Here is a 27,906-nt window from a genome sequence, read left to right as displayed (position 1 = left end):
TGGGAGGACAGCGGGGACGACGCGGCTCCTACCGGCAAGGAGCGTAATGACAATACCACAGGGGGCCAAGCCCAGCCTCACCTGCTACCCCGTCCCCTGAGGCCGCGGTAAGCTCGGAACCCGCGCGGCCTCCGCTCTGGAGCCGGCGCTTCGAACCGCCCGCCCAAACGAACGCCCGCTACGCTGCGGGCGATACCACCGGGCCAGCCCACGGCACCTTTCCTAGGCCACACACACACAGCCGGCCAGGGCTCCAGTCACACGCCCGACTTGACTCTAACTCCGAGCCTCAGGGCGACGAGCCCCGGCTTTTGTTTGTTTGTTGTTTTTTCCGGGCGCTGCCCTGAGTGATACCCCCGCGTTCTGGTCTCTGTGGGTGAGCCCGAACACAATCTGCGCGAGCCAGAGATGTGTACCTACTATACCCGGCCGGCCAGGAACAGTGAGCCGTTGGCGGCTGCCGTATGCGAATGGGGCTTTGACTGAAGTGGTAGGGGCTATAGGCACTAGGAACCTTGTTTTCTAGTGTGTCCCGGAAGCGGGGTGGGGGAGCTGAATAGAGACGTATCCAGAAAAAAGCGTGTATGTGAGGAAGGAGTCGCTACGTTTCCTGGTTGGACACGTGCGGTATGTGAACCCGTTGCGTGTCCGCCCACGATCCGTGTAGTCTATCTCGGGAGGTCTTCGCGGCGGGTGGTCGAGTCTCTAGCTCGGAGGTCAGGGCTGCTGCGGTGTTCTGGTCAGGAGTCTGGGGCCCGCGCTGGGAGGCTCTTTATTGTTAGTTTTTAAGGTGCCACACGTACTTCTGTTCTTTTTTCTTTAGAGAAAAGCCCCTGTAGAAAAGCCACCGAGACCGAAAGAGGTCTGGGGGCCTTGTTCCGCCCTGGAACTGTGGGTGGCCCCGTCTCTGTCTTTCCATCTGCGCTTCTCCCTGTTCCCGGGCTTGAGGGGCCCGAGTCTCTGTCCTTTCCCCCGCCCTCCCCATTCCCAGACTGATTTTTTTTTTTCCAATTCAAATTTGTCACAATGTAGTGAGGGTAATGCGGCGAAACTCGTACAGCTGAAGGTATCTCTGATGTTTGGATGGATGTGTAGTTTTCTCTCACGCACACATCTGTTTTTTTCTGACACAAATTATAAAAAACACAGTTTTTATTGTTAGTAGCTGCATGTGTCAACACTGGGTGGTCTAAATATAATAAACATTCCATGACATTGAATGGTAACAAATCTAAAAACTGATAAAAGGAAAAGGGGGTTTTTTTATTTGGTGCATTTATTAGCCTAGCAGACTCTTTGAAATAAGTTGCAGGATTGGACATTTCTCCAGGGTGTTGAAAAAAGTAATAGGATATTTCTAGTGATAATGAGACCATCCTCCCCTATATGAGTGTGGGTTTTTTTTAAGTGTAGTGTTTGGTAGGGACATTAACTCTTCAGAGCACCATTCTCTAACCAATGGTTGTAGAAAGAAACTTCTCCAATGGGCAGGATATTCTTTAATCAATAATTGCTCTTGTCAGGGTTTCTTGCACCTTCTTTGAAGCATCGGGTGCTGGCCGCTATAAGAGGGGTCAGGTCTAGATTGACCATTATCTGATCCAATATGCTTATATTTAGGCACCTAAATACAAGTGGCCTTATTTCCAGAGGTGTTGAGTACCCACAAATACTATTGTAACTAATGTGGGGTTATCCATAAGTGCCCAGCACATGTGACAATCAGCTCACTTTCGTTTAGGTGCCTAAATATGGATTTAGAACCTAATTTTAGTTACTCTCGTGCTAATAAATTCATAGCAAAGTCATCTAATATAATCAGGTAATTCGTTTGCTATATTAATTTGAAATCTAGCCTTTTTCAAGAGAATTTAAAGTAATTCAGGTATTGCTTCTGCCCTGAGGCTCCTGATGTTAGGTTTTGTTTGTTTTGTTTTCCAGTTACATTTTACTATTCTTTAACATGTTTTTCTCTCCACTGTTCTGTGAAAGACCCACACACAAATGATGGAATTGACTGATTTATCATACAGAGTGCTGTCGAATGCACAATGTAAACAAACTGGAAAGATACTTTTTGTCTCATGTTTTTCAGTTATGGTAATTTTAGCTGTTAATTAGAACAATAGTGTAAGATACTTAAGCTATTTTCCTTTGTGTTATAAAAATATTTGCTTTTTCCCACAAAAGAAACAAAGAGCAGTGCTTTCTGATACTATGTCTTTAAACTTATTAAATGTTCTATAAAATGTTTAAAATGAACAAGTGGGGCAAATTGAGCACCTGATTAATTATGGGATGTTGGTCAAAAACAACTCTTACAAATACAGTCTGTTTAGGAACTGATACGTCAGAAGAATTTATAGTATTATCAATTGTGGGTTTTCTTGGTCACTTATACTGAGTATCCCAGTGTTAAACCTAATGATCCAGCAAATGCTCCTAGATCAATTTACCATTGGGATCATCAGAAGCCCTTTTAGTGGACTTTCATTATTTTAACCTCATTCTCTCTACTTGACATATTCCGATTGTTAAATAAATCATATTCTGTTTTGAATAAGCTGCATTTACCATGGGTCACAACAGAAGATTTCATAGCAGGGACCAAGTCCTGTTGGAGTTGTTGAGTTAATATGGTTGGTGAAACAAGGGCTGGTAGTCATGTGAAAAAGTGGGCTGAATTGTGGGATTCCACTCTGAGAGAAGTGCAGGTTTATGGCCATCACTTGGAAGTGCCCACCGAGTGACTGAGAAAGAGATCACAGGTGCAGCTCGCCCCAGAACCACAAAAACCATTAATACTGATTTTGTTTGTTGCCTTTTTACAGAAGGACAAAACATACATCCTAAATGAGACAGTGTGACTTTTTTTAATATGGAGAAAAAACAAGTTTTAAAACGTTTGTATGTTGGAGGACTTGGCCATACAGTTTCTGAGGCTGAACTGCAGGAAAGATTCAGCAAGTTTGGAAATGTTACAGATACGGAAATTGTTATCAGGAAAGATGACCAGGGTAATATTTTCATTTCGTTCATTAGAAGTGCAACTGTTCTTTACTTCAACTAGTAATGAAAAACAACTTCCATTTCAAAACTACTACTTTTCCTTAAGCATCTGTAGAGAACACATGCTTCAATTTTAAAAACAAAAAATTACAGTTTTATGTACAAAAGTAACCAAATGTTTCTGATTATTGACCAGGGAACCCTATGAAAACTTTTGCTTATATCAACATTGGCATTTCTGAAGCAGATCTTAAAAGATGTAAGTACACAAATTATATTTGTTGCAGTTTATTTTAATCCCTGTAAACTAAGGATGTAACAAATACCTGAACCTGCACTTACCTGCTCAGACCGCCATTGAAGCCATAGCTTTTTTGTCTTCATCTATACCTCTTAATTTCCCTCTGTCATTTGCTATTTCATTCTTCAATTCTATTTAGCTCAGTTATTTTAGGAATCAATGTTTATGGAAGATGCTCTTCAAAATAATGTATTTTATTGAAGTATCTGTGTTTTTTTGTTACGAGGTGGAGGCAATGGTCTTATCAGAATAGCCTAGTGGGTGCGGGGAGGGAGAGAGAGCGAAGTGCATATGTTAGCCCCTTAGTGAGAAGGTTTAGAAAATGAGCTTAAACATATTTTCTTCTCTTTGATACATTGATACTTGTATATGACATTAGAATTGACTGAGACTAAAGGGAATAAAGAATGATGGGTTAAGCAAAATTTATTTTCCTTAAGGAGGTCAGTTTAATTCTTTTAGAACGGAAATACAGATTCCCAGTCTCTTCTGGTAGGCAGATGAACATTACAGAACTTCAACTCCTGTGTAATCTGCAGTCAACCAGTTGAGATTATTTCAGCACAGTTATCTGCACCCGAAGACGGGGGTTGATAATGTACCTTTGAAAAAGGACAAGGGAAACTTTCTTTTTAAGGGTAGGCCATCTTATTTAAACATAATTAAGAATCAGCCTAAAACTTTGTGCTTCCCTTAATCTCTTTATATGGAATAAGGACTTCCCTCCCAATCTCCATCTCTCAGTATTGCCAATGTGTCTGCCAGTGCTTGTAGGATCTGTTGGGAAGGAGGGAAAGAAAAATAAATCCTACTTGAAGATAGTGTGAGAGGCCTGGATAGAGTGTAAAGGGAACCTAAGAAAGTAGATGTATCTGAATTTTTGAATCCTTATTTGGAATGAGCAATTTAATCTTTCAGTGTTCGTTTATTACTGGCTAACTTACTCTTAGTCAAAATAGGGTTTGGATGTTGAAAATATCTTTTGCTTTCCATATTAGACCCTAAATTTGCTACCCATAATCAACCGAGTAGTCTAATAGAGTGCAGGATCAGTCTCATAATGCTCCAAAATATAGCAAAAAGAGACATGATTAAAAACATTTCTTAAATATTTTATGTGTGGGTAATAGTCATTTTCTGTCTAATGCTTGTTTCCTAGGTATGTCCATTTTAAATAAAACAAGGTGGAAAGGTGGAACACTACAAATTGAATTGGCCAAAGAAAGCTTTTTGCACAGGTAATGTTAATATACAAATGTATATTGTTGCTGTCGAACTACTTTGCCACATACTATCTAGGGTGACTAGATGAGATGAAGAAAATATCGGGACACAGAGGGGGCTCAAAAAAAAAAAAAGCCAAGTGCTGCCGGCCACGCAAAATATCAGGACAAAAATTGCGTCCCGACCAGAGATCAGTCGGGACGCGGGACGTCTGGTCACACTAATACTGTCAAATATATATATAATATATATGGCCCTACCAAATTCACGGTCCATTATGGTCAATTTAGCAGCCATAGGATTTGAAAATTGGTAAATTTCACGTTTTCAGATGTTTAAATCTGAAATTTCACTGTGTTGTAACCGTGGTGGTCCCGACCCAAAAGGGGATGGGGGAGGGTGTCACAAACCTGTTTGAGGGAGCTCATGGAATTGCCATCCTCACTTCTGTGCTGCCTTCAGAGCTGGATTCTGAAGGCAGCAACCGCAGAGCTTCCTGCAGCCATAGGATGATCCCGGAGATGGAGGTGGGGCTGATCATTTCCTCCCTCCTCACACCCCAAGCAGCTGTGCAGGAGAGGGACAAGTCCTGTCCCTCCCCTTCCCAGCCAGAGCTACAAGCCCCCTTTGCTGGGGCGCTCGTAGGAACAAGGGGACATCACATTTCATGGAGCAAGGCTTATTTCAAGGTCCACAATACGTTTTTCACAGCCATGAAATTGGTAGGGATATATATATTGCTAGAATTGTGCAAAATACAAATGAACCAGTGTCTGAATAATTCATCCTACCAATTTTAAATGTACATGGCCTGAGTTTTTACCTTTATATTTGTCAAATACTGTATTAAGTAAACTTTTTGACAGCTTGTTTGTAAGAGGCTCTAATTAAAGAATGCTCTTCTATAATGAACCTGTAAAAGCCACTGGATATTGCTTTCCCTTCAAATCCAAGTAAATGGGATTTTAACAGACTTAATAATAAAGAAATAACGTCTAAGAAGATAGTTTGGGTACTACAGTGTTTTGTATTTTTTATATTTGTTATTTTGCCCACTTTGCAGTTTTCCTTTACCCTTTTCCTATATGTTCTCCATTAGCTGCTTTAAATGTTTATTTATTTTTCATTGAAACTGCTAGCATACTGGTACATTTGTGGCATGCTTATTATACCTGTTATATTCATCTTTATTAAAAAGTTAGTTGGGTGGGAGCCTTGTTCCTGGTTTTAATGGGAATTGGCAAAACATATCTTCGATATGTTTCACATTGGCTCAGAGTGAATGGTTGTCCATAAGTGTAAGAGATCCATCACTAATGATGGCTTTATACACAGATACTTTTTTATTTTTGCTTTTATGTCATGGTAAGCTTAAACCATGCACTGCCTGATACAGATTGGCACAGGAGAGACAAGAAGCAAGGTTGAAGAAGGAAAAGCCACATACGGATGGCAAGGGAAATCTGTTGGAATCACTGAATAAAGCTGGAGTTGTGAATTTTCATATGAAAGCAGTGCCAGGAACAGAAGTACCGGATCATAAGGTGTTGTGGGGTATCCGTTCTGCTGAGTTAAGAGAACTGCATCAGGCACCCTTTTATTTAGCTTTCTAATAAGCTGCTTTCACATTAAGTTTACTTCAGATTTGTATATTTGATTACAGGAGACAATACATACAAGGTGATAGAGTAGCTTTGACTTGTACAAAATAAGCTTCAATTTTAGAATCCTTATAAAATATAAGCATAGATACCAGTTTGTTTTTTAGGAGGGGATAGAGCTGGCTATCTTTGCGTCTGTGTATTGTCATTTAAAGTTCATAGCCATGTCTAGAATTAGCTTTTATAAAACATGTAAATCTTGTATATGAGCTGCCTTATACAACACACTCATTTTGGGCCCTGTGATCAGTAGGACTATTCACAGTGCTTGGCGTTGAGTATGAGTATAAATGGTTGCAGGTTTAGAGCCCATATTGTAGGGAGAGGATAAAGTTTACCCCATTAAGTGAACCATGTTAAGCGAATCCAATTTCCCCATTCGAATTAATGTAAATGGGAGGGTTAGGTTCCAGGGAATTTTTTTTCACCAGACAAAAATCAATCTCTCTCTCTCATATAGAGAGAGAGAGAGACACACACACACACACTATAAGTTTTAAACAATTTAATATTGTACACAGCAATGATGATTGCGAAGCTTAGTTGAAGTGGTGAAGTCAGAGGGTGGGATATTTCCCAGGGAATACCTTACTGCTAAATGATGATCTAGCATTCTGCTGAGCCCTCAAGGGTTAACACATTGTTGTTACTATAGCCTCACACTCTACAAGGCAGCATGAACGGAGGGAGGGGGAGACAGCATGGCAGACAGAGAGAGAGAGAGGCGCATTGCCCCTTTAAGTACGCTGACGCCACTCTAAGTACATTGCCTTTTTAAGTAGATCAGGAAGTTGAGACAGCAGCTGCGGCCAGCAAGCTCTCTCTGTCCTGAGCCCTGTCGTGTCCCCACCCTGCCCTATATGGAGAAAGGGTAAGCGGGGGACAGGAGTGGGGGAAGGGGGACACCCTGACAGCCCCCCTCCTTCCCTGCACAGCAAGCAGGAGGCTCCTGGGAGTAGCTCCAAGGCAGAGGGCAGGAGCAGCACATTGCAGTGGGGGGAGGGACAACTGAACTGCCAGCAATTGGTTGCCTGCTGGGCGGCTTCCACACAGGGAACTTAGGGGAGCAGGGAGCTGATGGGGGGGGCTGCCGGTCCACCCTGGTTCCAAGCCCCCACCAGCTAGCTGCAGCGGGCTGCTCTTCCTGCTAGCAGTGGACAAAGCAGGTGGCTACCAAACAACCTTATAAGGGAGCATTGCGCAACTTTAAATGAGCATGTTCCCTACTTGATCAGGAATGAAACAATATTAACCGGGACAACTTTAAGTTAGGAGTTACTGTATTCGTATTCCTGTAATTCAGAATCCATTTTGTTTTAGGACTACTTTTTTTTATTTACTGTGATACATTTAATCCCTATTATTTATTTTTTTCAGTCTGATATAATTTTTTTCACTCGGATATAATTTTATATTTTTCTTTCTTACAGGATTGGGTCGTTAGTAAATTTGGCAGAGTTTTACCCATCCTTCACCTTAAGGGTCGACACAAAAGCAAAATATCCTTTCCTACTGCTTGAGTAAACATTGAATGATCATAGAAACAGTTCCATTATTCTCTCCATTTGTTTACCATCTTTACTGGGGGAAGGAGGTATTTGCATAAGAGTCTTCATATTACTGATACAAAATACAGTGCAGTTACTGTCTTTCTTATGTGGAGGTAATTAAAATGTTACGCTTCACAAAGAATGGATATATATTGGCTAATGATTAGAATTCCAAATTTTTCTCTTGCCATTATGGAAAGGATCAGAGTGCAAAAAACAAATGGACTCACCTTAAATATGTTTTTGCTAAAAAAAACAGAAAAGTGTTCCTCCGGTGCTTGATTACTTGGTGGCTTCATCCTAAATCTTGCAACAAACTTGCATCAGTTTGATGGATAGTTACAGATTGCATGTAACTCACTTAAAAAGTTCAGAAAACATAGCTTTAAAAATAATCATCTGTGATGGATGTGGAGTTGCTATATAAATACTCTGATGTAATAATTTTATGAACAGTGTACGTGACCTGGTCGGTAAGGTGAAGTTATTTTATACTGGGTTATAAGACTCATCTGCAGGAATGTATTGATCTAGCTTAATAGGAGTTTGCGGGGGGGAAAGCAGCACAACAATTACAGATAACCTCCTAGCAAACACTGGAGGGCAACTGCACAATGTGGGAGGCCGAGGGGGAGTTATGAGCTTAGAGGATCCTATATCTTGTCTCCAATGAAGATGCAAGCCTTGTTTTGCCGGGCTGGGAGCCTGGAGATCAAAAGGACACTAAATAGTTAAAAGCCATTCTCAGGAGGGAAAGGGTGGGGTCAATATGCTGAGAGACAGGCTGACACACACACAGGCTCTCATAAGGAGTTGGGCCTTTCCCAGAGCCAGGGAATAGTAAGCCTTAGGGAGAGGCAGGCATGTGTATACACTGCTTTATTGTTCTAAGATATTTTTTAATGCTTTTGTTATAAAATATTATTTGCTTTACAAGGGCTAATGGTTAATTGACACCATTGTCATTGCTCCCAAATGGAAGAAAACTACCAGGTGGTGAACATAAGGTATGTTCACGTAGTCACAGTTGATCACAGGGGACTGCATCCCAAAGCCTGGTCTGAGAGACGGAGAATTCTGTGATTCCTCCCCTATAGGGGGGTGATGGGTGAAGCTTGAGATCTAAGGGAGCTGCACTCAAAGGAACAAGGAGGGTTCAGAGGTGCAGTTAGTCCAGTAACTGTGACAACTTCTATTGTTCTTGTCCCTATAACTTAAGTTGTTACTTGCTGAAAAGTGGAAGCCTCCTTGGTTTTATTTTTATTCCTTAACTCTAACTATAACATAATGAAATATGACCCATCAAAATATTGCCACAACCTTAGAAAGCTGGAGCAAGACTTGACTGACACAGTTCCCATATCGAAGCTCACTTGGCAGTTGGAAGGTGGAGATGACAGCATGAGCAAGAAACGACGAGGAGAGTTCCCTGAAATTAAAAAAACACCTAAAAAAATGAGGATACAGAGTAGTGAAAATTTAAATAAAACACCAGGTTGCCACTTGCAATCAAAAAAAGCAAACTTAACACAAACAAAATTAGTCCAAATGTCAAACTCCAAATCAACTGGTCTGTCTAAATTACTTCAGACACCTAGTCTTAATAGTATTGACGTGAAAGGGAAAGAATTATTTCTGGATAAGAACCTGGCATCTGGTGTTAAGCCTAACAGGAATACAAACAGCATTTCAGACAGTGATATTGATTCTGAAGAAGAAATCAGGGCAATGATAGAGAAAGAAAAGGAAATACAGAAAGCTAAAACAAATGTTGAATCTGAAAGTGATCATTTGGAAGTTGTGGGGGATAATTTTGAGCTAAAATACAACACTCACTGGTCTTTAACCAATCCAAATATTATGAAGAAAGTGAGTAAGGGATGTAACAGACAAGGAAAGACTATTGAAAATGACACGGATTATGATTCAGCAGATACAGATGAAATTATTGCTGTGACTAAAACTCCAGATAAAAACAGTGTGAAAACTAAAATTCCAAGAGATTCTGAGCTGGTGAAAATGCAAAGGAAGGATACTGTTAGGAATGAAACTTTCAAAAACAACAAAAGCTTTGATTCTGCAAATGATTCCTTTGTGTTGTCACCAGATAAGTTAAGAGAAAAAAATAACAAAAAAGCAGTGCATAACAAAACAGCAAAAGTCCGGGCTTCTGAACTACAGGACAACAGAGTTGACAGCAAGTCTGGGTCTACTAGTTTTGATTCAGAACCTGAAGCAAGTGAATCTGAAGCTGACTCTGATTATGAAGACATGATGCAAAACTGTTACCACCTAGATCTTACGTTACATGAGTTAGAAGCTTTAGCCACTGCAAGTATTGAATCTTCACAAGGAGACATAGAAGGCAAGCGGAGGGATAGTCAGTGCAAAACTGACGGTAATATTAGTAACACCAAGTATAATAGAAAGATTTATGAAATTGACTCTACAACTAAAACATCTATTAATCCTGAAGATATAGTTGCTGCCATTTTAGAGGGAGAGGAGAGTGCTGATGATGAGAAGCCAATGGAAAATACCTCCAGTTTGAAATTTCAGCCTTTCAGAGGAATAGGGTCATTATGTGACAATCAGAATTTTGAGGAGATGAGCAAGGAAGGTTCTTGCAGCTGTAAAAGAAAATATAACCAGAATTCCTCAAGTCTTGTTGATTTGAAAAAGAAATCTTTAGAAGAGGTTTCAAAACCAAACTGTTCTTGTTATGGGAAACACTCAGCTCCCAGACAGTCTAGTCGTTCCATATTATGTTCACTTGAAGACAGAAGTGTGAAAAAGAAGCAAAATACTCTCGGCAACCAGCTCAAGAAGGTGTCAAATTCCCAATATTCAGAAGGTGGAAGTGAAAAGCCTATTTGGAAACCACCTTCATTACGAGAGAATAACTACTTGAATTCTCATGCAGAAGCTCAAACAGCACACAGAGGAGACAGTGAGGACTGCACCACAACTAGTATCATTGGAAGCGAGGAGGGAAGCATTGACACAGATAGTGTTTTATCTGTCGCACAGAAACACATTAAATGTGAATTGGAAAGCCCAGACTCTCTTGCTGAGAAACCAAAGAAGGATGCAAGCAGTAAAGGTTCAGCCTCTAAATTTCAGAAACGTGAGAACCATAAGAAAAGTGTTCACAAAAGTAAAGAAGAGTTTTGCATTCCTACTGCTATCTCAAGTGAGTCAGATGTAAAGGAGAAACAACTGCAGGATAATCAGAAGAGGCTGGCGGCTCTACAAGAGAGACAGAAAGAGAGAGAATTACAGAAGAAACTTATTCAAGGGGCTCTTCTGAACCTGGTAAGTATGCTTTCAACTTGTCTCTGAACAGTTAAACAGTACTGAAAGAATACTGGTTTAATAAGTATCTCCAGTATGTGTTCTCTAAGATGTTGCTGTGGTTTGAATCGTGTTTGAGAGCAGCGCCTATCTTCTTTGCCAGATTGATTTTTAGGATATGTCCAAAAAGGTGTATACTGGGATGTCATGGGATTTTTCCCAGAAAACACAATAGGTGAATTAATTACATTCTCTACTGTTGTAGATGTTCCCAGCAGTAGTTCCCACGGTATATAACCAATATTTGGCATGTTAAACTTAACAATGTCTCTCCTTTTCCAGGAAAGCCAGTCAGCAAGCAAACATAAGCACATTGTATTTGATTCAGATGGAGAAAGTGAAGCTGAAGTAGAAGAGAAGTCTAAGGAAGAAGTGACTATAGGAAATCTGCCTGAAAAAGTAAGTGGCTTAGAAACAAGTCCAGCCTAATTTCTAAGAGGGCATTCACCTACTCAATTTGCTAGTATGTATTGTACTGAAGAGCAACACCTACTCGTATTCAGAGTTTGAGATCAAATCTTGAATATTGTCCTTTGTACTAATGGATATAAAATAGATGACACAAAATAAGTGGTGCATATTCGTAGAGTTACTTCTGCCATGGATCCTTTTCATTTACTACATATAAAGTGGAGGATAAATTTTAAATTGGCCCTCTTGGGTTTTAAAATGACTGATGGTGTAGAGTTTGAGTACATTTTGAGAATTTCACTTAATCAATATATTTTGTAACACCACCTCTCTTCAGGGGTTCCACCATCATGCAGTAGGTCAGCAGCTGATGATGCGTTTGATGAGAGTGAACTTCCTCTCCCTTAACATCTTTCATTCTATCCACTTTTAAAGCCTGAACTGAAAGCTTCTTTCTTTTTCAAAGGTGTTTTAAAATTAGGGCCACTGTCAATGTTCAGTGTAAAACACCCTTTCTCCCTCCCATCCCTTTGTTTTCCTGACTTCTATTTAGAGGTTAGTTTACTACATTGGGGTCCTTGCTCCACATTGTGAGTTGTTGTACAGTGGCCCAAACTCTGTGGTGGGGAGCCATAATTATTCTGGAAGACTTGGCTGTGACATTCTTGGCTGCTGCTGCTGAGTGTCACTTACAACTGCATTACATTTCTCTTGACTTTTATCATTTCAATTATATTTGTCAAGTAACTTCCATTGTATTGTAGATTTCGTAAAGCAAAAGGCAGTCTGTGGAGGCTGTTACTTAAAAACTGGTTCTAAAACTCTTTCCTAGAATAACATTTTTCAAAATCCAAATTAATTTTTTTATGAAAGCCTAACGGCCACTGTGAAACCTAGAGAAAAGCAAGTTTAAATGAAATACTGCTTCATGATAAGTATCAAACTGTTTTTATTGAATATATGGATTTAAGAGGGTAAAGGGTCATCTGCATCACCAGTGAAACACCTTCATTAAAGGCATTTCACAAATACTAAGCAGATATGCAGTTGCAAGAATGTGAAGTGTGTAACTGTGACCATAGTGCCTGGAGGGGCTACACTGAGAATGTTTATTCTGGGCAAACTGCAAATAATAGGGCAGATGATCCCCAGAGTTGGTGGTTTATTTTATAATGACATTTCACCAAGCCAGTAACCATACAGTGTCCATAATACCTTACTGGTTACCAAGAAGCCAAAATACAGTCCCCTTTGGTTCCCACCCAGACAGCCAAGTCTAATATAGTGAGGATTTATTAATAAAAAGAAAGTTGCTATGGTTAAAAGATCAATATACATAGAGATATGAACAAAGTTCTTAGATCAGTTTCATAGCAGAGATGGTAAGGCTGCTGATTTGTAAAAATCCTTCTGTAATCAATTTAAAAGCCTATAGTCAAATAGGCAATCCATGTGCTGAGTTTGTTCAAATGCTTCCATGAGACTTGCAGGGTTAATCGAGAGTAGACCTAGAGACCTCATTCTTGTAGGCTGAGATTTTCCCTGTCAAAGTTTTAAACAGATCTGCGATAAAATAGGATCAGGCCCAACACTTTCTTTATAGCTGAAGTTAAGTGGATAAGCCTTTTGACAGCAAATGATCACAGCTGGCCTTCCTTGAATGAAGAACAGGTAATGTACATTGTTGCTTTGAAGCTAATCTGTGTTTCCTAGGTATACAATGGTAACTAGTTATATTTATTAGCATAAGGCAATGAACTATCAAACAGTTCACAGGTAGTTTACTACACATTTCAAAGAGAAGTGTGGCCAATAACATTATTATATCACAAGTCCTATCTAAATTATAATTTCCCCCTTTTGATCTCTGAATCAATAGAATTCAGGTATGAAACATAGACAGCTAATTAGATCACATTGTTAAACTTCTAACAAGATATAGTTAAACAGACAAATATGATTAGTATTTATTCTTGATTCTCTAACCATATCAAGGATTCTAGTCAACTTGACATGGCTTTAATAACTATCTACAAGGAATGACCATATTTACTATTTCAATACTCTTCTAATATGTCCTTAAGAGTTGCTTTCAGGTCACCCAGCCTGCTGGTTGCTTAACTCTTGCTGTCTCAGCATCACAGTAACTTATAGGATAAAATCATATGGAAAAGTGCGGTTACTGTATACAGAAATGTGCTCCTGCCACACTTGAATGATCACAACTATAAAATAAAATTACCAAAGAATTGTCTCAGAACATGTAAAGCAGCTGTAATCTCTTTTTACAAGTATTCATGGACATCAGTAATTAGTAGAAATAAATGCGATATCATGAGAGTGTTGGCTTCCAGCTGTTTTGGGAAAGTCATACAAAACAAGTGGGTAATAGTTGATAGTGTTCTTAGAACTACTTATTATAACTATTTCCTCAGTTTGTTTTGCTTTTTTGTTATTAAACAATTAAGGAATTTACTAGTAAAATTTCTGGGAAGTTGTTTGAGAGCAGTGACGATGAGCAAGATGCTACAGGTGAAGATGACAGATTCCAAATCAAACCCCAGTTTGAAGGCAAAGCTGGTGAGAAGGTTAGTGAACCTATTTAATAATATCTGCAGTTACTTAAATAGGATGGTGTTGGCAAAGTTCTGGTAATACCTGAGCTGGAAAAGTCCATTTAGATGTAGAGGAAATAATGTTTTCTCCATGATGTAACTGCTCATTCCCAAACCTCCCAAGCTGAAGTCAAATGGTATTTTCAAAAGAGATTTATTAGAGTTTCTCAAATGTGGTCACCGTGGCCAAATGCAGCCACCAGGGACTTTTCTTGTGGCCACAGCCTCCTGGGCTGGAAGGGCAGGGGCCAAGTAGCGGCCCCTCCCTGTTGCTCCTGGATGCCCCGCTTTGGTGTTGGTTACTGGGGTCACCTGCGGGGGTTGGGCCCTGCCCCCCTCTCTGGAGACACCTAGGGCACAACACTGGAGAAGCAGGCACCCAGTGAGTTTCCCCACATTCCCAAGGGGAGTTGGGCTCAGGCTTTGGGGTTTAGCCCTGGGGTGGTGGGGTAGTAGGTTCTGACCACGGGGCTTCGGGCTCCAGTCCCGGGCTCCGGCTGTGTGGCAGCAGGCCCCAGGCTCCGGCGTCAGGGCTTCAGGCTTTAGCCCCCCGACTACCTCCCCTATCCCCCCATCCAGGGCTTAATTTGTTCCCAGGCTTGCCAGGGCTAAGTAAGCCCGTTGTGAAAAGTGATACTTGTATGTTTAATATCACTTTTCACAACAGACTTACTAGCTAGCAATGAATAAATTACAATGATTTGGATGTGTGTATGTGCATATTTATTTGCTTTTCCTAAAGCTAATTAAGTATTTTAGGAAAAAATGAGAGAACCGTCACTAGCAAGAGTTGGTGGCCGCACTCTGAGGTCACTAACAAATTTTCTCCTGAGAACCTCTACAGTGAAAGCTTATGTTAACTCATGGCCATGATTCAAGTTAAAACTGTTACTGCTTGTCTGATTGTAATAAAGTTGCTGGACTGCATACATTTAATCTTAATTTTTTTGTTTTGTTATCAATGTAGCTCATGCATTTACAATCACGCTTTGGCACAGATGAAAGATTTCGTATGGATGCTCGGTTCCTTGAAAGTGGCAGTGAAGAGGAAGGTAAACATTTTTTCTTATTTTCCATAGCAATTTGTAGTCCCAACTAATTAATAATAATAGAGAGGCATGATGGGTGTAAGTTTTTGAATATTTAGAATTACTTATTACACATTTCTCTTCTCTGGATTTAGCCTCATGGGGAGGTAATGTAAAAGTAAGTAGTACTGGCATCTGTAATTTAGAGAACATATTTATAAAATGCCCCATTTAGCTACTGGAAACTCTAGTTTGGGGTGTATGTGGGGGTGTATTTCCTTGTTAGATGGTCAACATTTAAAAAAAATTCTTTGTTATAGGATGATACCAAAATAAATGTATTGCATCTTTCTCAAGATAAGGGGGTACCATTAACCAGAGTAACCTTGCTTATTGCTTTTTTATCCCTTGAGTATACTTGGATTTTATGTATCTTGCAGTACCATGCTATTAAATAACCACAAGGGGGAGTGTTGTCAATTGAGTTGGTTGAAAATTGCAAAAATATTTTCCTGAAAAGAAAATTTTTTGGCAAAAAAACAAAACAAAAAAACCCTATCAACACAAAACAAATACATTTCAAACCAACCAACCCTGTTTTTAAAAAAAAAAACCCTCAAATTTTCAGCCAATCCTACTTCTCACTTGGATATTTTGTCTATAACACAAGAAATGTCCCTTAACAGCCTTAAATGACAATGGCTGGGTAATAATTATCAAATAAAAGAAAATCATGGTACAGAAAATGATTAAATCTTTATCTTTCGTGTCAAATTAATGCCCATACCTCCTCATAAACAAAGCTTGACCATAACTTGAGGGGAAAACAAAATGGATTGTTTAAAAAGTTTTAAAATAAGGAGGAATAGAGAACATGGCCCACACCTTTTAACGTAAAATTCTGTGAGCTTCTTAACTAACTTCCTAGTGGTCTAAATATTGGAAGAATGCTTCAAGGAGTCATTTCATAGCGGTTTTCATATATTTTTCCTAGAAGAGGCAAAGAAAGTGAAGACCGATGAGGAAGGAGAACTTGCTGTTGAGAAAAAGAAAAACCTGGAGATATTGGGAAGTCTCTTGCAGATCAACCTAGAACATCCTAAATCAAGCAAACTGGCAACAAATACCAAAAAATTCAAGTATGGATCCTGCTTTAGCACCTTATCACGTGAATGGAAAGTCCCCTTTGAATTCAGGCTTTCCATCCCAGTGTGACAATAGATATTATTGGTGATAATCATTATTTATATAGTGCCATTGTGCATGAGACTTTATGGGTTAATAAAATGATCTCCCTGCCCCCAAACAGCTTAAAATCTACCACATTTGTGTGCTTCCTTATTTTCTTTTCCCCTCCAAAAAGAGACAAACTCAAAATGGCTAATTATACTGAAAAGTTGAATAGTGGGTTAATAGACTAGACTTTGATTTCTGTAGACTGCGATGGATGTTACTGGCAGCACGCAATTGCCATTTCTGCTCTTCATCAACATCAAATGTTTTGTAGAAACATACAGTCTCATTTATAGCCTGTCCTTACTACTGTTGGGATGTTTCTTCTGTGTGTTAGGAATGGATTCTCTACCTCCATCCCACATGTTCTAACTTTCACTGTCCAAGGAAGCCACAATTTCTAGATACAGTGCATTTAATAATACATTTCAAAAATTGAACTCCTATCTGTATCTTTAATCCATGCATTTGGTGGAGCAATCCATCTGTGGGCTGAATTAGTACAAGAATGATTATTTTTAATGGTGGTGTGTTGAGGTATTTTTCAAATATATTTTCAATTCCAACTTCCATTATTGGCGTATAGCCTGGTTTGGTAGGCAACTGTGTCACAATGCTTATTTTACAATTGTATGAATCTTAAAAAGATTTTTATGTATTTCCTAACGATATTCTCAACAGATTCAATGGCCTCCTTTCCTGGTATTTTTGCTTGACAGAAGTCAAATCACCTATTTTGTTTGGGTTAACTTCTGTAATAGCATAAATTAACAACTTTTAATTTCACAGGGCAAGAGGGGCCTGTGTGTGGAACAGAATATTTGGTTGAATATTTTATATTGTCTTTAGGCTGGATGGAATATTGCAATCAGGCTGTTTTCCTCTGATCTAAAGTTTGGACTTCATTAGCTAATTTCAAGAACATTTTCGATTTTAAAAAGGAAAAAAATCTCCATTTTTGGTATATTTGGAAGTTAAGGAGAAATTCGAAGCTCTGGATGTAATAACCATGAACTCAGTTAATCTCCAAATGATAAAACATCTCTGTGTATTAACTAAAGAATGATGGGCAGGTGTTTAATGTTGAATATTTGAATAATTTGATGTGAAGAGTGCTGTGTGGAATCTTTCTTCACAGTACAGACTGTAACACACACTGATCTGCTCTCATAATGCTAATAATTTTTTGACTGTATAAAAACAAAAGTAAGTTCCAATCCGCTTGTGAACACAAATAAGATGAGCCAAAAATGTCATTGCACTTGTCAGTGAGATTATATTTTATTTTAGACATTTAGTTACAGTATTGCTAAATTCTTCTTCCTCTTATTCATACAGAGATATTAATACCTTACGCTATGACCCCACAAGGCAAGACCATGCAGTTTTTGAAAGGAAAACAGATACTACAGAAAAAGAGAGGTAATGTCTTCTCACCTCTTGATAGTTGTAAGACAAACTTTCTTCCCCTTGAGGGTTGATTTTCAAAAGTATTTGGAGGCCACAAGCCTGTCACTCTCCTTGCTTACTCTGCTGTTCCCTTTGCAAGTCTCCCCACTCCTAGTAAAATGTAGACTCTATAAAGATTCCTTTTAGTACAGCAGTGATGATGCTAGCAATAGATCAGAATTGTCACCAGTCTCTTAAGGTCAAACGTGAATTTTTCCCTTCTGTAGTTTGTGTTTATGTGTATGATCTGGAGAGAGGAAATAGTTGAAAAATTAGCTCAAATTGATGAGACTGGGATGTAATCCTTTAACTCTTAGGGCATCCTATTACCAGAAACTGAAATTACGAGAAAACAGGAATGCGGAAAAGCAAACTACTTGCTAGTGGATTCAAATATTTCCCTGGATAGGTCTCCTGTAAGTAATACAAATAATCCTCAAAGATCAACCAAAAGAAAACCCCATACCTTTCAAATGTTTGTCTAGTGCATAATTGGGTTTTTTTTTTTTTAAATAAATATAATTCCAGTAAAGCTAAAAGAAAGAAGAAAAGGGAGGAGGCAGAGAGATTGCCTGAAGTATCTAAAGAAATATACTATGATGTTGCTGTGGATTTAAAAGAGGTATTTGGATCAACAAAATGTGCAGCTGAAAAAAGTGAAATAATACCCTGGGACAAACATGACGATGTGGAAGAATCAACTCTGGCTGACCAGCATATATTAAGACTTAATGTTGTGGGCAATGTAGAAGAAAAATCTAGTGGCTTCACGTTTTCCTTTTTTGGTGATGATCTGAACAAGTCAGCTGTGAAAGAAGGTAACGTTGCAGATTCTAGAACTTTTTTTAATAGTTTGCTTTTACTGGCATTTATTGGTTTTAACATTTGAATCACTTAAGATTATATTTAATAAGATGACACACCAGGTTGTATGAAATCATCGTTCTGTCAAACAGATTAAACAAAACTCATGGACAGATCTGAGCAAAATTTAAAGCAAATTTTTACAATTAAGCAAAACTTGAATATTTCCTTATAGCATGGCATACAGACATTACAAGTAAGATTACTGTGTGGAGCAACTTACAAGTATTATATAGAATCTAAACATATTCTTACAAATCTAACATCTATCTTGAACACTATTAACATACAAGTGAACTGGTCTACCAGCATCACAATCTGCATGTAAAGAATTGCTTTCTACTTGGAATTTTGTGCTGTTGGTTTTGGGTGGTGTGTTGTATCGTACAGGGAAAACAGTTGTATTCTTGTCCTTTTCTCTTCTGTGACAGATCTGCAAAGGCTGAGAATTCTACCTAGGCACTATGCTTATCCTCAGGATACTTAACAGCAATCTCCCTGGCCAATAAGGAGTAACATTGACTGGCTTCAAAGGAGATCTGCTGTTCTCTACTTAAGCCAAAATGATACTGACTGTAGATTTTGAGGATGGAAATGTAAAACATAGAAAGATAGGTGCCACCGGAGAAGATAAGGTGCCACCGGACTCCTTGTTGTTTTTATAGAAAGAGAGGGAAAATCTGTGTATTCTTCTGAAAGCACAAAAAGGGTCCTTTCCAAATCAGATATTTCACACTTATCTAAACAGAAGTCTCACTTTGTAGTCAGGGGAATGATGAGATTTTTTTTGGTGTTACTATTGCAGAGCCCTACGCAATTGAAACAATAAGACCTGCAAGAGTAGCATGGCAAGAGGATCCTCGTTTCCAGGACAGCAGCTCAGAGGAAGATGATGAGCCAGAAGCCTCTGAAAGTGAAAACTGCAAAGAAATGTAAATCTGGTTTTATATTTTGTGGCTATTAAGTACTTACTGAATATCAGGATTTATGTGGCAGCTAGGAAAAAATCCTTTTATTTGGTACCCTCCCAGGTCCACCCCAGCATCAGAAGCCATCATCAAGTGATCCATCCCGTCACCCATTCCCAGCTTCTGGCAAACAGAGGCTACAGATATCATTCCTACCCATCTTGGCTAATAGCTATTGATGGACCTATCCTCCATGAAAGTATCAAGTTCTTTTTTTGAACTTGGTAACAGTTTTGGCCTTCACAACATTGTCTGGCAAAGAGTTCCACAGACTGACTGTGTGTTGTTAGACGAAATACTTCCTTTTGTCTGTTTTAAACCTGCTGCCTGTTAATTTCATGTGGTAACCTCTAGTTCTTCTGTTATGAGAAGGAATAAATAACACTTCCTTATTTACTTTCTCCCCACTAGTCAAGATTTTATAGACCTCTATCATATCCCCCTTTAGTCGTCTCTTTTCCAAGCTGAAAAGTCCCAGTTTTATTAATCTCTCCTCATATGGAAGCCGTCCCATACCCTTAATCATTTTTGTTGCCCTTTTCTGAACCTTTTCCAATTCTAATATATCTTTTTTGAGATGGGGCGACCACATCTGCACGCAGTATTCAAGATGTGGGCGTACCATGGATTTATATAGAGACAGTATGATATTTTCTGTCTTATTATCTATCCCTTTCTTAATGATTCCCAAAATTCTGTTAGTTTTTTGACCCCCGCTGCACAGTGAGTGGATGTTTTCAGAGAACTATCCACTATGACTCCAAGATCTCTTCCTTGAGTGGTAACAGCTAATTTAGACCGCATCATTTTATATGCATAGTTGGGATTATGTTTTCCAATGTGCATTACTTTGCATTTATCAGCATTGAATTTCATCTGCCATTCTGTTGCCCGGTTACCCAGTTTTGTGAGATCCGTTTGTAGCTCTTCGCAGTCTGCTTGGGACTTAACTGTCTTGAGTAGTTTTGTATCATCTGCAAATGTTGCCACCTCTCTGTTTACCCTTTTTTGCCAGATCATTTATGAATATGTTGAATAGTGCTTGTCCCAGACTCCTGGGAGACACCACTATTTACCTCTCTCCATTTTGAAAACCAGTTACAGATCCCTGAGAGGACCTTCCCTCTTATCCCATGACAGCATACTTTGCTTAAGAGCCTTTGGTGAGGGACTTTGTCAAAGGCTTTCTGAAAATCTAAGTACACTATATCCACTGGATCCCCCTTATCCACATGCTTGTTGACCCCCTCAAAGAATTCTAGTAGATTGGTGAGGCATGATTTCCCTTTACAAAAATCATGTTGATTCTTCCCCAACAAATTATGTTCATCTATGTGTCTGACAACTCTGTTATTTACTATAGTTTTAACCAGTTTGCCCGGTAATGAAGTCAGGCTTACTGGTCTGTAATTGCCAGGATCACCTCTTGTGTGATATTAGCTATCCCCCAGTCATTTGGTAGACAAGCTGATTTACAAACCACAGTTAGTAGTTCTGCAATTTCACATTTGAGTTCCTTCAGAATTCTTGGGTAAATACCATCTGGTCCTGGTGACTTATTACTATTTAATTTATCAGTTTGTTGAAAAACCTCTAATGACATCTCAATGTGGGACAGTTCCTCAGATTTGTCACCTAAAAAGAATGGCTCAGATTTGGGAATCTCCCTCACATCCTCAGACGTGAAGACCGATGCAAAGAATTCGTTTAGTTTCTCCGCAATGGCCTTATCGTCCTTGAGTGCTCCTTTAGCATCTTGAATGTCCAGTGGCTCCACTGGTTGTTTAGCAGACTTCCTGCTTCTGATGTACTTATAAATTCTTTTGCTATTACTTTTTGAGTCTTTGGTTAGCTGTTTTTGAAATTCTTTTTTGGCCTTACTACTAATTAAGTTTTTACACTTCACTTGCCAGAGTTTATGATACTTTCTATTTTCCTCACTAGGATTTAACTTCACTTTTTAAAGGATGACTTTTTGCCTCTCACTGCTTCTATTACTTTGTTGTTTAGCCATGGTGGCACTTTTTTAGTTCTCTGTTTTTTAATTTAGGGTATACATGTAAGTTGAGCCTCTATTATAGTGTCTTTAAAAAGTTGCCATGCAGCTTGCAGGGATTTCACTTTTGGCAATATATCTTTTAATTTCTGTTGAACTAACTTCCTCATTTTTGTGTAGTTCTCCTTTCCAAAATTAAATGCTGCTGTGTTGGGCTGTTGTAGTGTTTTCCCCGCCACAGGGATGTTAAATTTAATTATATTATGATCACTATTACCAAGCGGTCCAGGTATATTCACCTCTTGGACCAGGTGCTCCACTTAGGACTAAATCAATAATTGCCTCTCCTCTTTAAAATGCTTAAGTGTTTAGAAAATAATTTGCCTTTCATGGAGGATGATTTTTGGCACTTGGAATGGGATAGTAGTGTCTGCTCGTCTGTCTGAGACTAAAATTTCTTTCTTTCCAGGTCTCAGTCTTTACCACAGATGAAGACGAGTAGATTTTTCTTCTTTTCCAAAGATGATGAAAGATTAAGAGGTACAACTGAACTTATCCAAATTTTTCCTACAGGATGATGGAATTTAAGAAAGAGGCATTGTAACAAATTATATAAGTATAATATTTAATTCATATGGGGTGGTATAAGGATTAATTAGAATGTTTCAGAATTTCAGTATCTGGTCCTGGTGACTTCTTATTGTTTAATTTATCAATTTGTTGAAAAACCTCTAATGTGGGACATCTCAATGTGGGACAGTTCCTCAGATGTGTCACCTAAAAAGAATTAGAAGGTCCTGTGTTAAAGCTACATTTTGAGAACCGTTAAGGCACTTTACGCTGTAAAACCAGCCATCTGCTTGAGGATCAATTGCAAGGCTCTCCTACTTACCCAAGCATTATTGGAGAAAGTGACTTAAGTTTGCTTTTTTGAAAGGATTGCATAGTGTGGAGTTTCCATTGTCTTTGTCTTGGGACATGTTTGGGTTTTTTTAAAATGTATGGTTAATGCACCTACGTGGTTTGATAGGTGCATTATAAATAGACTGCTAGAAGCAGGGTTTAAGGTGAATAAATCTAAAAAAGAAGACACAAGTCCATATTTTCACCAATGGTTTGTTATTAAAATTTGAGCTAAAACAATGTCTCTCTTATAAATTCAAAATAGCTTGTCCTGGTAACTTTCCATACACAAGTTCAAATTACCATATATACTTATTCATTAGCCCGTTCCTTTATAAGCCGACCCTCCCCCCTCCCTCCCCCCCAGATGGTTAGGTAAAAATATCAAAAACTATATGACCCTTTCATACGCCAACCCTATATTTCAGGGGTTGGCAAACTTTGGCTCCTGGCCCGTTAGGGTAAGCCGCTAGCGGGCCTGGACCTTTGTTTACCTGGAGCGTTCACAGGCACGGAGCCCCTCAGCTCCCAGTCTCCACGGTTTGCCGTTCCCAGCAAATGGGAGCTGCGGGAACCACTTGACTTGGAATGGCGAACCGCGGCCACAGGTAGCCGAGGGGCTCCATGCCTGCAGACGCTCCAGGTAAACAAAACTACAATCTATTAGATATTCAATTTAATGATTCCATAGAGTTTAATGACAGGTTTCAGAGTAGCAGCCTTGTTAGTCTGTATCCGCAAAAAGAAGAACAGGAGTACTTGTGGCACCTTAGAGACTAACAAATTTATTAGAGCATAAGCTTTCGTGGACTACAGCCCACTTCTTCAGATGCATATAGAATGGAACATATATTGAGGAGATATATATATACACACATACAGAGAGCATAAACAGGTGGGAGTTGTCTTACCAACTCTGAGAGGCCAATTAATTAAGAGGAAAAAAAAAAACTTTTGAAGTGATAATCAAGATAGCCCAGTACAGACAGTTTGATAAGAAGTGTGAGCATACTTACAAGGGGAGATAGAATCAATGTTTGTAATGGCTCAGCCATTCCCAGTCCTTATTCAAACCGGAGTTGATTGTGTCTAGTTTGCATATCAATTCTAGCTCAGCAGTCTCTCGTTGGAGTCTGTTTTTGAAGTTTTTCTGTTGTAATATAGCCACCCGCAGGTCTGTCACTGAATGACCAGACAAGCTAAAGTGTTCTCCCACTGGTTTTTGAGTATTTTGATTCCTGATGTCAGATTTGTGTCCATTAATTCTTTTGCGTAGAGACTGTCCGGTTTGGCCAATGTACATGGCAGAGGGGCATTGCTGGCACATGATGGCATATATCACATGGCTTCTACGTCCATAGTGGCCAGGATGGTGTTTTCTGGAAGATCACCGATGGATTGTAGTTTCCTCAGGAAGTCAGTGGTGTCTCGAAGATAGCTGGGAGTGCTGGTAGCGTAGGGTCTGAGGAGAGAGTCTACATAACCAGACAAGCCTGATGTTAGGGTGCCAATGCCTGAGATGATGGGGCGTCCAGGATATCCAGGTTTATGGATCTTGGGTAGCAAATAGAATACCCCTGGTCGGGGTTCTAGGCATGTGTCTGTACAGATTTGTTCCTGTGCTTTGTCAGAAAACACCATCCTGGCCACTATGGACGTAGAAGACCTCTACACCAATATTCCACACAAAGATGGACTACAAGCTATCAGGAACAGTATCCCTGATGATGTCACAGCTAACCTGGTGGCTGAACTTTGTGATTTTGTCCTCACCCACAACTATTTCACATTTGGGGACAATATATACCTTCAAGTCAGCGGCACTGCTATGGGTACCCGCATGGCCCCACAATATGCCAACATTTTTATGGCTGACTTAGAACAACGCTTCCTTAGCTCTCGTCCCCTAACGCCCCTACTCTACTTGCGCTACATTGATGACATCTACATCATCATCTGGACCCATGGAAAAGAAGCCCTTGAGGAATTTCACCATGATTTCAATAATTTCCATCCCACCATCAACCTCAGCCTAGATCAATCCACACAAGCGGTCCATTTCCTGGACACTACTGTGCTAATAAGCGATGGTCACATAAATACCACCCTATACCGGAAACCTACTGACCGCTACACTTACCTACATGCCTCCAGCTTCCATCCAAGACACACCACACGATCCATTGTCTACAGCCAAGCTCTAAGATATAACCGCATTTGCTCCAATCCCTTGGATAGAGACAAGCACCTACAAGATCTCTATCAAGCATTCTTAAAACTACAATACCCACCTGCTGAAGTGAAAAAACAGATTGACAGAGCCAGACGAGTACCCAGAAGTCACCTCCTACAAGACAGGCCCAACAAAGAAAATAACAGAACACCACTAGCTGTCACCTTCAGCCCCCAACTAAAACCTCTCCAGCGCATCATCAGAGATCTACAACCTATCCTGAAAGATGATCCTTTACTCTCACAGATCTTGGGAGACAGACCTGTCCTCGCTTACAGACAACCCCCCAACCTAAAGCAAATACTCACCAGCAACCACACATCACTGAACAAAACCACTAACCCAGGAACCTATCCTTGTAACAAACCCCGATGCCAACTCTGTCCACATATCTCTTCAAGTGACATCATCATAAGACCTAATCACATCAGCCATACCATCAGGGGCTTGTTCACCTGCACATCTACCAATGTGATATATGCCATCATGTGCCAGCAATGCCCCTCTGCCATGTACATTGGCCAAACCGGACAGTCTCTACGCAAAAGAATTAATGGACACAAATCTGACATCAGGAATCAAAATACTCAAAAACCAGTGGGAGAACACTTTAACCTGTCTGGTCATTCAGTGACAGACCTGCGGGTGGCTATATTACAACAGAAAAACTTCAAAAACAGACTCCAACGAGAGACTGCTGAGCTAGAATTGATATGCAAACTAGACACAATCAACTCCGGTTTGAATAAGGACTGGGAATGGCTGAGCCATTACAAACATTGATTCTATCTCCCCTTGTAAGTATGCTCACACTTCTTATCAAACTGTCTGTACTGGGCTATCTTGATTATCACTTCAAAAGTTTTTTTTTTTCTCTTAATTAATTGGCCTCTCAGAGTTGGTAAGACAACTCCCACCTGTTTATGCTCTCTGTATGTGTGTATATATATCTCCTCAATATATGTTCCTTCTATATGCATCCGAAGAAGTGGGCTGTAGTCCACGAAAGCTTATGCTCTAATAAATTTGTTAGTCTCTAAGGTGCCACAAGTACTCCTGTTCTTCTTTTTTCATAAGAGTTTAAAATCATCAAATTTTGGCATAGACCCGTTTATAAGCCGACCCCCGCTCTTTGATGCGTCATTTTTTTACGAAAAATACTCAGCTTATGAACGAGAATATACGGTAATTTATAACGTTACTACAATTTTTTCAAACAAAAGCTTATAAGAAAGAAAACGGTTACATTGTGTTTAACCTGGCTCAAAGTTGTTCTGATGCATCTCTTGTGTAGATGGTCCTAAGCTATTCTGCAGATCATCAAACCTCAATGAAGAAAAAGATAATTGGGAAAACAGACGTAGATTGTTACTTGAGGTGAGTGATTAAAGCTGTAATTCAGTAACAATTGAGAGAGTTCATTATGATGGGAGGGGAGGAGTTGCTTGTTAAAAGAAGTGGCTTATTTTGTTTATATTAATAAAAATGAATTATTTGGACTTTCAGAATGGCCTAATATCATACCAAGACCAGGGAATTTTGTAAAATAAAAATTAACTGTCTGTATAATATGTACAATTCGTGTTTGATGTCCACTTAAACTATTGATTCCGTATATCTACCAGAGCTGGTTAATTTCTGTTAAATATACAAGCAAAGCAGATTTCAAAGAGCAATTTTTGAGTTTATAAACTGCATTTAATGCCATTTAACATTTTAATATTTCCAGGAATGCCGGAAGAAACATAAGGATGCAAGAAGAAAAGTTAAAGCAAAACAATAAGTTTGACAGTGCTAGCCAGCAATGTTTTTTGATAAATGTGTATTGAATTACAACAAAATGAAAATGTCTGGCTTCAGACTTGTGGTCTTTCAAAGGTTTAACAGGGAAAAATATTGCAGCTGAACTGAAAATAAACTGTTAGAAACTTTTCAAATTTTGAACAGCTGTTGGGATAACAGGTCCGTAAATATGGCCATTTTTATCTGTACAGTTGCACTTTTATTATGTGGGGATATCTGTTAATTCAAAAAATGTGTGTGTATATGTATATATATGTATATATATATGTATATGTATATATATAAATTTTTTTGAAAATTGGTTCAAGTGTAATGTTGCTGCTTTATCGGATACTCTTAATGTTTAATGCAATGTAGTTTGTATTTGGCTATATTTTTTTATGTTCTCTGGGTCCAGTCCTGCAAGGGACTGAGAATCTACAGCTGTGATTGAAATGGATGGGAGTTGAAAGCATTCAGCTCCTAACATGGAGGTTGTCAGCAACTTGTGGGATTGGCATTCTGAGTTTAGCAAGATACAGGGCCTTTAAGATTTTTGCCAACATTCAAAATATTTACTGTAATTACCAAAGTAAAAAATTGTACAGGAAGTTCATGAAAATGTGTAAGTATCTGGAAAGGTTTACAAAATATGTACAGACTTCTAATCCTTTGCACAAAACCTACCTTTCCATTTTTAAAATAAGTCTTACAGATTAATAAACCTTTAAGACCACTTTTGGTGGGGTTGTGTTTCATCTTGAGTGATGATACATCACATACAATTATATAGAACATAGGTTTTTAAGAGGAGCGGTTGCTTTTCAGGAATTTCAAATTACTATCAGGAATCTAACTCATTTAATAGAGTGAAAATTGAGACATAGAGCATCCTTGTGCTCTGACTAGAGACAAATGCTTTGGTTTCAATTCCTAGCTTCTTTCTGGACTGACAGAAGATAAGGGACAGCTGAAGGTCTGCGGCCTATTAAACAGTGGCAGTGATAGACTAAAGGGAGAGCCAAGCCAGCCTATTCTGGCTGGAATGTTAGAGGCCAAGAGACAATCTTGCATTGGATGAGTTAAAGCAATAAAAATCAGAAGCATTGTCAGGTATGCCAAAGAACCCAAGCAGAGGCAAAGATACAACAATATTTCTCTTCTCAAAGTCTAGATTAAGTAATCTCCTACTCTGTGTGAGATTGTGGTAAAAGGAAGAGTTTTGTTAGTGTTTTTTCCACTAAGGGAATGGATATATCCCATGCTAGATTTAAATCACCTGACATACAAATATCTATTTCTAACTTCTTCAATCTTGCATTGTT

At 39.1% G+C, this 27,906-nt stretch overlaps 2 protein-coding genes across 13 annotated transcripts in view; one reads left to right on the top strand and one right to left on the bottom strand.

Moving 5' to 3' along the window:
• The window catches only part of CENPP (centromere protein P), a 328,523-nt gene extending 327,996 nt beyond the window's left edge, over positions 1 to 527 (bottom strand). For 2 of the 6 annotated variants that reach the window (XR_010589107.1, XM_065551268.1), the window contains exon 1: positions 82 to 427. The gene's annotated coding sequence lies outside the window, so the exon portion shown is untranslated. Of the gene's footprint in view, positions 1 to 32 lie in introns of all 6 variants that reach the window. The other 4 variants (XM_065551271.1, XM_065551272.1, XM_065551270.1 and 1 more) reach the window with 3 other exon arrangements.
• Positions 498 to 26,903, top strand: NOL8 (nucleolar protein 8). Of its 7 annotated transcripts, none has more exons than XM_065551260.1 (17): positions 498 to 627; positions 2,832 to 3,017; positions 3,206 to 3,268; positions 4,470 to 4,548; positions 5,931 to 6,078; positions 7,626 to 7,697; positions 9,033 to 11,060; positions 11,382 to 11,498; positions 13,979 to 14,098; positions 15,093 to 15,177; positions 16,148 to 16,292; positions 17,725 to 17,808; positions 18,364 to 18,653; positions 19,505 to 19,631; positions 22,133 to 22,203; positions 26,094 to 26,176; positions 26,529 to 26,903. In XM_065551260.1, the coding sequence occupies exons 2-17, from the start codon at positions 2,879 to 2,881 to the stop codon at positions 26,580 to 26,582; spliced, it is 3,705 nt and encodes a 1,234-aa protein (XP_065407332.1). In that variant the 5' UTR covers positions 498 to 627; positions 2,832 to 2,878; the 3' UTR covers positions 26,583 to 26,903. The 7 variants fall into 7 exon arrangements, with proteins under 7 accessions (XP_065407332.1, XP_065407331.1, XP_065407330.1 ...); XM_065551259.1 differs by having other exon boundaries at positions 564 to 716; XM_065551258.1 differs by lacking the exon at positions 498 to 627 and adding an exon at positions 636 to 790.
• Positions 26,904 to 27,906: the final 1,003 nt, after the last annotated feature.

This window comes from Chrysemys picta, chromosome 7 (genome assembly GCF_011386835.1).
Source record: "Chrysemys picta bellii isolate R12L10 chromosome 7, ASM1138683v2, whole genome shotgun sequence".
Lineage (NCBI taxonomy): Eukaryota > Metazoa > Chordata > Testudines > Emydidae > Chrysemys > Chrysemys picta.
Note: the sequence above shows the minus strand (reverse complement) of the source record. Positions and strands in the feature narration are given on the sequence as shown.